Source organism: Bactrocera oleae, chromosome 6 (assembly GCF_042242935.1).
Source record: "Bactrocera oleae isolate idBacOlea1 chromosome 6, idBacOlea1, whole genome shotgun sequence".
NCBI lineage: Eukaryota > Metazoa > Arthropoda > Insecta > Diptera > Tephritidae > Bactrocera > Bactrocera oleae.
In genome coordinates this window covers 46844519-46853126 of record NC_091540.1, presented here as the reverse complement: position 1 = coordinate 46853126, position 8608 = coordinate 46844519, and the positions used below count along the sequence as shown (strand labels likewise).

Below are 8608 nucleotides of genomic sequence, written 5' to 3'. Positions count from 1 at the left end.
GCCAAATTTCTTGAAGACATCTCGTCAAATGAAAAAGTTTTCCATACAAGCACTTGATTCCAATCGTTCAGTTTGTATGACAGCTATGTCCGATATCGGCGGTTCCGCCAAATGAGCAGCTTCTTATGGAGAAAAGGACGTATGCAAAAACCAGATCGATGGCACAAAAACTAAGGGATGAGTTGGTATGCGTATATACAGACGGACATCGCTAAATCGACTTAGCTCGTCATACTAATCCGACGTATCCTTCTGGAAGTTATAAACTTCGTGGCAAACTTAATATACCCTGTTCAGGGTATAACAACATTAAATATTCCACACTCCATATTATTGATCTCATCACCATTTTGCCCTCATAAGCAAAGGTCACGAAAAAACCAAAACCAAACAGTGTTTGAACAATAGTAATTATAAATATAAAGAAACCGAACATTTCATACTCTTGCAACTTTCAAGGATCAAATCCGGGGAAATATCTTCAAGTGTTGGCAAAACTTCATATTAAACAAGTAAGGAAGGGCTAAGTTCGGATGTAACCGAACATTTTATACTCTCGCAAAGTCAAATGGTATACTCGTTTGAGATTTCTTTGTGGATTGACTGATATTTTCGGTAGAAGGTCAACTATAGGCACTGGGGTCCACATATTTAGTACTTAGGGGTTTGAACAGTTTTGGTTCGATTTAGACAATTTTTGGCCGCAGGGTGGCATACTTTAATTGCATTATTGACGCAAAGTTTTACCCCGATATAGTCATTGTTACCTGATTTGCATAGTGGAAAGTGAAAGAATCAGATGGCATTGAAAATGGTGTTACATGGGAAGTAAGCGTGATTGTAGTCCGATTTCGCCCATTTTCGCACTATGACATAGAAACATGAAAAGAACGATATGCACCGAATTTGGTTGAAATCGGTTGAGCAGATCTCAAGATATGGGTTTTCACCTAAAAGTGGGCTGTGCCATATAACATTAAAATAACTCACATATTGGCCGATATATGAGGTATAAAGTCAGCCGGAAGTTCGAAAATCTTTATATTAGGTATATGGGGCCTAATTGAAATATTGACCCGATTCAATCAATTTTTGACATACAGACATATTATTATGAAAAAAGGATTCCCTCCTAATTGCAATAATATATCTCAAACATTGACCGATATTTTCGGCATAAAGTCAGCGGTATCTGGGGGCTTGAATAGTTATGATGCGGTTTTGACAACTTTTAGACCTGAGATCGTATACCATATAAGCAATACTCATTCAAATTTTTTGCCCGATATAGTAAAAATATCATATGGAATTTAAAGTTGTATTATATGGGGGTAGGCGTGGTTGTAGTCCATCTTCGCGCTGTAACATGGGAATGTCAAAATAATGGTAGATATCAAATTTGCTTTATCCAGAGATATGTGATTTCACTGAATGTGAGCGATGCTACGTCCATCGTCCAATTTTGACAACTTTTACTATAAAGCCCTATTATTTCATCCTGGATGTAAAACATGATGTCTCTGACGCATTTCGTTATTGACTTATCACACTTTTAGTAGTTTTCAACAAAACCGTTATATAGGGAATGGGCGTGGTTATCATACGATTTCATCCATTTTCACGCTAGCGCAAGAAATGTTATAATGATTTATTCTGTGGAAATTTTGATGACATAGCTTGAATAGTTTGGAAGATATATACATTAAACCTATTAGACCATTTTCGATAAAAATTGTTTTTTAACTATATACCATAATACGTATTACTAATATTACGGTAAAAGTGAGATATATTTACATATAACGAATATGTTAAACGGATATACTGAATTTATTTATATATTACCAATTCACATTTGCAAAGAACAATATCTTAAATAAGTACATTTCTCATAAATTGTATTACTTCCCCCAACCAGCAAGTAAAATCATACAAAGAGTACCGAAAATGAACCCTGCAGCTGGTATGCAAGCCAACAATCTATAAGTTGAATCGGTGAGATCACTACCCGGTCTCTTCGAAGCCCAACCTTTGCTACGCTCCACTGCACATTTCCACTTTCTATAACGTTGAATTCGATCATTTTCGGTATTTGTAGGTAAAAATAAATCTCTCTTCAAATCATCTTCATAAGACCTATTCGGGTCCAAAGTAAACAAATCGATACCCTCCGCCTGCGCTGCACATAGTGCTGCACCCAAAGAAATGGTGTCCAACTCAACGCGATATACTGCCAACCCCGAGGTGTCGGCTTGCAGCTGCATCAACATATCATTCTCGGAGAACACACCATCGACATAGACTTTATTTATCTGCCTACCACTCGCCTCGTACATGCACTCAATAATGTCACGTGTTTGAAAGCAAATGGATTCGAGTGCAGCGCGTATAACGTGTTTCTTCGTACTGTACTGTGTCAGACCGATGATTAGACCACGAGCAGTCTGCTCCCAGTGCGGCGCATAGAGACCAGTAAAAGCGGGGACAAAGTAAACATCGCCGGTAGTTTCCACAGCCTCGGCATGTATCTGTGCCTCATCTTCTTTTTGTATAATATGTAAACGTGTCTCTAGCCATGTCAAACAAGCGCCTCCCACAGGAACAGAGCCCTCTAACGCATATACAGTTTTTTTTCGTGGCCCAAATTTGTATGCAACTGTCGTGATTAGACCGCGATCTGTAATCACACAACGTTCGCCAGTATTGCAAAGCAAAAACAATCCATATCGATAACTATTTTTTGCTTGACCTGGCTTAACACAATACTGACCCAGCAATCCCGCTTGATGATTACCAATAATGCCGGTTATCGGAACAAGCCTTTGCAACGTTCATTTTTGATTTGACCGAATATTTCAGATGAACTTTTTATGTCGGGTAACATTTTCCGATCCACACGAAATGTTCGCATTAAAAGTGGATCCCATTGTAATGTTTGAATGTTCATGAGAAAAGTGCGCGAAGCATTTGTTGCATCTGTCACATGCAGTTCACCTGAAACATTACATAAACATATCACTTTCGTATGATTCTTGGAACACATTTTTTTACCGTTAGTCAGGTTCCATACGATCCAACTATCAATCGTACCAAACTTACAATGTCCTTCCAAGCATGCAGTACGTACTTTAGGTACATAATTCTTCAACCAACGTATTTTCAACGCCGAAAAGTATGGTGATATCGGTAAACCTGATGTGAACTTAAAATGGTTAATATGCTGTGAATCTACCTCCGCTACAAGACGATCCGCTATCTGATCGGTGCGTATATCCTTCCACATAATTGCATTATAAAACGGTTTTCCCGTTCGTGGATCCCACAAAATTGTAGTCTCACGCTGATTTGTAATACCAATGGCTACAATGTCATTAACCGTATAGGCTGTCTTCATCAACAATTTACTTATATCATCACAACATTTATAAACTGCTGAAATAATCTCCATTGGATCCTGTTCGAACCAGCCTGCTTGTGGCTGCAATACGCTAATATTTTGTTCTGTCCTTATGATTTCGTTGAAATGGGGAGGTTGATGAACGGTAAAGGAAACATAGACTGTATCACACTTAATGACTCCAATTAAATTTTTGTGCTTTGTCATTCTGTAAGTTTAAATAGCTAATGAAAAAAAATGTATATGTGTTCAACAACAATTAATTGATTTTGATCTATACAAATATAAATATTTACATGACGTTCTTATTAATTTTCGAAAATACAACATTAAATTATGGGCACAATTTTAGTGCCCTTTACTGGTTGAAATAGTCAACAGAGATGGATCTAAAAAACTAACTAAATTGTCCATTTAATTAATTAACCCCCGAGTGGATTTGGATGTTTTGGATTAAATTTGATATTATTGCACACGATGTTACTCATCGATATCGGTAAGTTACTATTTAAATAAATAAATGCTATTATTTTGAAGATGATGTTTTGAGTGTGACATTCGACACCACATAATATTTTGAGAAGTGCTACTCTAGTTTCTGTCGTCTGTGATAAAGTGTATTTTGACTTCTAGGGCAACATTCACGGATGATGAATTGATAAAGGTAGTAAATCTCTATATCCTAGCAGTTTGTAGGAAAGTTGGTAGTTACTACAGCGATCTTAATATCACAATTGATGGCATTCAATTTCAGACCGTCAACAACCCTAAGATTTTAGGCGTTACCCTCGACAGCATGTGCTCCCTTACTCTCCATATGACCACGACACAATGCACTACTCTCCAATCAGTTTCTGCTGGAATGTCCTCGAAGAAGTCGTCTGTTTGAAGCGGAACCACCTCCTAGGAACATCAAAAAGTCGTTCCTTGATTACGTTGACAACATTGAACAATACGTCGACCAGACTACGAACACAACAAACTTCAGACACGCATTGACCACCATTTCACAGTGGAGCTATTAACACCTTCACCGACTCCCTCCCAGTGAATGGCGTACTTGGAACTAAATAACCACTTATAGCAGACGAGGAGCTCGAGAATCTAGAGTGACTCTTGCGCAACTTCGTTCTGGATATTGTAACTTACACTTATCAAGAATATACCCCGACATATTTTTATCGTGCAACGAGTCTCCGCTTAACTCTAACCACTTCTTTGCATGTCCAATGAATCCCACTAATCTAACAGCATTCTCTCTCTATGGTCCCATCCCTTCGAAACAGCACATTTCTGGGCTTACCGTTAGATAACTTCGACGACCACCCTGAATCTTACTACCTAAGCAGGGATAACCGCTACAACGAGAACAATTACAGCTCGTATTACTAATTTGCTGCCGGATTTTTAACTTAGCCGAAACTCCATTTATGTTTCGGATTACAACTCTTTGCTTGGGGGCCGGGGAAAGCAAAATTCGACATTTATTTCTGGATTTCAATTAATAAGCACACATCCTCAAGGTAATAAACGTACAATTGAATCAGTTCATTTAAATTGTAGTCCTCTGAAGCCAGTAATATGCATATGGTACATATAATTACAACTTAGAAATAGAAATTATCCGAGATTTATCCGGGGAGCACAGTAGCTCCATGTGAAAGTTAGTTTGTAAGTAGTTGTTGTAGCGGCAGAAAACATTCCTGAAGTAATTTCGAGGAATGATGCTGAGTTGACAATCCTTGGTCGGATAAAAATCCGTGTAAGTTCCAGTTACTTAGACCCGACTGTCGTGGGGTTTTTTTCTTTTCTTATAGCTGATATTCTTTAGACTTGCCTGTAAGCACAATGACGACTGATAATTTTCATAAGTTTCCTGACCATCACAAAAAACTATGGAATTGTTTTCAGAACAGCCCAAGTTAAAACTTGTCTCAGTGTTTATTAAATTCATTTCATATACGCATCGTAACGCTTAAAATTTCTAAGGTGTAAATACCTAAAAAAGTTCTGTTATGTACACAATGGTGTATAAAAATATAGTTTAGGTAATATATACATATATCATATACAACTTGATAGCACTCTCGACAAATGTAGCCGTCTGAAACATTTACAATACATAAAATATTTTGTCATTTAAGAATTTTATCACAACCAAAACTTAATAAGTACTTAAGAATAAGTTGTAGCAGACTAAGAGGTTTTCATTGAACATAATTTAAAAATGGCAGACTAATTAAGTACCTTAAGTACTTAGGTATGCTTAAATATTAATTATAAAGAAACTTACAAAATATTCAACAATAAATATTTTAAAAAACTTGCAATCTGCATATGTAGCTATAATGGTAAATTAAGTAAAACTTTTAGCTTCATCAGTACTCAGTATAATTTCTATATAAAATAGTTCATTCTGGCAACTATTTGCTCGCTGTCGCGTGTATCATCATAGCAAAAGTGGTCATAACAAATATAGCTGGCGGTATGGATGACAGCAGCTTATACGTTTCATCAGTTATTTGGCGCTTAGATTTCTTAATTGCCCAATCCATGCTGCGCTCCACTGCACGCTTCCACTTGCCGTAGCGATGATGGCGTTCGACGTCGGTACTCGTGGGTAGGAAAGTATCATAGTCCACAACATCGTACTGTAACTCATCGGGATGAAATTTGAACAAATCAATACCCTCCGCCTGTGCTGCACACAGCGCCGCACCAAAGGTCGTAGTATCAGTCAATTGCGAACGAAAAACTGTTAATCCGGCCGTATCAGCCTGCAATTGCATTAGTAAATTATTCAAACTAATCGAACCATCGGCATGCAATTTATTCAGCTGGAATCCGCTCTCCTGATGCATGCACTCCAGTATGTCGCGCGTTTGAAAACAGATCGCCTCCAGAGCGGCACGCACAATATGATGTTTTGTGGAATATTGCGTGAGACCAATGATTAAACCACGCGCTTCCTTACGCCAATAGGGTGCATAGAGACCCGTAAAGGCAGGCACGAAATATACATCGCCCGTTGTCGCTACCTCCTCTGCGCATTTTTCCGCTTGCGTAAAGTCTTTCAACAGGCGTACACGATTCTCAAGCCACCGTAAGGCGTGGCCGCCTACCGCCACAGAACCCTCCAATGCATAAATGGCTGGTTTATTTGGCCCCAGCTTATAGGCGACTGTGGTGATAAGACCATGCGCTGAAATAACTGGCCGCTCTCCAATATTACAGAGCAGAAAACAACCAGAACGGTAGGTGTTCTTGGCTTGGCCGGGCTTGACGCACATTTGTCCTAAGAGTGAGGCATGTTGATTACCAATTATGCCACTAATTGGTACGCCAGTGAGTACACATCGATTACTGGTAACAGGTCCGTAGATTTCTGAACTACTACGTATTTCGGGCAATATATTGAGGTCTATTTTGAAAGTGCGCAGCAACTGTGGATGCCAATGCAAAGTTTCGATGTCCATCAGGAGTGTACGCGAGGCATTTGTGACGTCAGTGACGTGTAGAGCGCCTACATAAAAATATATTAGGTAAAAATTAGCATTTAAGTATGTCGGAGTCGTAGCGTATCTATAATTACTTACCTTTAGTGAGATTCCATACAATCCAAGTATCTATGGTACCGGCCTTACAAAATCCCTCACGATGCACCTTTCTCACCTCGGCGACATTATCGAAAAGCCATCGCAACTTCAAGGCGGTGAAATAAGGTGAAACGGGTAAACCAGAAATGTGTTTGAAATGATTTTTATCCTGATTGTCCAATTTGGAGAGCACACGATCGACACACTGCTCACTGCGTATATCTTTCCAAACAAGCGCATTGTACAGCGGTTGGCCAGTTCGTGAATCCCACACAACAGTCGTTTCTCGTTGGTTCGTAACGCCAATACAGCTAATATCAGCTACGCTATAATCTAGCGCAGGCAACTGGGCGCAAGCCTTCTCACAGCACTCATATACAGCGTCCATCAGTTCCAATGGATTCTGTTCAAACCAACCATCCTGTGGTGTTATCATTTTCAAATCGATTTGATAGTTGGCCACTTCCTTAAAGTAAGGCACCGAGTATAGTGAGAACTGTACGCTACTGGTACCCTCATCGATGACGCCTACGAGACTCTTGCTTGTGGTAGATGGAATTTGAGAAGTAATTATACGGCGCCTAGGCCCATTCAGCAAGCGTTTTCCTTCCGTCATGGTTGTGGTACTCTCCGTGACTAATACTTCAGCTGCCTTGTAATGCAAGATGTAATTTTTCAGTTACAATGTACCCGCTGAAATTGAGAGATATTGCTTTACATATGCATTTAGTCACTTATACAAACATTTGTACATACATATATGTATGCATATTTGCTTATGAATAACTTATACAAAATGTAAATGAAAACGACAAAGTACGATGAATTTCTTTTGTAAACACAGCAGACATCGAATATAATGAACAAACTCAAATGTATATACTTATATTATATTTATAAATTATAAACTGATAATAGAAAAGTAAGGAAGCGCTGTGTAACCGAACATTTGATACTCTTGCAACTTGCAAGGATCAAAGCCGGGGAAATACCTTCAGGTGTTGCCAAAACTTCATATTCGAAAATGTTGCGAAAATGTTCCACATGCATTATTCAACGAAATTTCGAATGAATTATAATCAAACTTGGTATTTTATTAAGTTATATTATAGGTCATAGACTAATTTTATAACTATATTTTACTTCCCGTCAGCGCAAATAATATTAAAATCATTCCCAAATAAGATACGTCTGTCATAAACTTAATCGAAGAGACTAAATTTAATATATTGTGTTGATGTGCAAAACATCAACCAGAGAATCGGAATTCATTACATTAAAGATATGAGGTTCGGACCAATGTTTAAAGCAATTCCATTCATATTCAGCGCTAAGCCACATAATTTTTAAAAAAAACTTGCTCACTTAAAGGGGAAAGCAGTTTGGGATAGAAAAGGTCTGGCACAAACTTCTGCCAATGCTCAGGTTTACTTGAGAACATATTTTCAAGCAATTTTATATGTATAGCAAATAACGAAAACTATTATATGTAGTACAAGTATATGGGGGTTTGGGTAATTCGTGGAACAATTTCTCATTGAACTTAAGTATATCCAATATTATATGTTCGTTTAATTTTGCTAAGATATCTTACATATTGACCAATAAATACGGT

General features: G+C 38.1%; 2 protein-coding genes across 4 annotated transcripts in view; both read right to left on the bottom strand.

Moving 5' to 3' along the window:
- Positions 1-1838: 1838 nt before the first annotated feature.
- Positions 1839-3679, bottom strand: LOC106618462 (glycerol kinase). Its single transcript, XM_036372151.2, is given in 3 exon segments — positions 1839-2824; positions 2827-2994; positions 3052-3679. Coding segments are annotated over 3 exon segments (1644 nt in total). The 5' UTR covers positions 3605-3679; the 3' UTR covers positions 1839-1901.
- Positions 3680-5298: 1619 nt separating this feature from the next.
- LOC106618471 (Glycerol kinase 2) overlaps positions 5299-8608 on the bottom strand; it is a 31567-nt gene continuing 28257 nt past the window's right edge. For all 3 annotated transcript variants that reach the window (XM_070110985.1, XM_036372147.2, XM_014236238.3), the window contains 2 exons: positions 6994-7686; positions 5299-6920 (listed from right to left, as the gene is read on the bottom strand). In XM_070110985.1, the coding sequence (XP_069967086.1) occupies positions 5821-6920; positions 6994-7609 (1716 nt within the window). In that variant the 5' untranslated portion in view covers positions 7610-7686 and the 3' untranslated portion in view covers positions 5299-5820. The remainder of the gene's footprint in view (positions 6921-6993; positions 7687-8608) is intronic.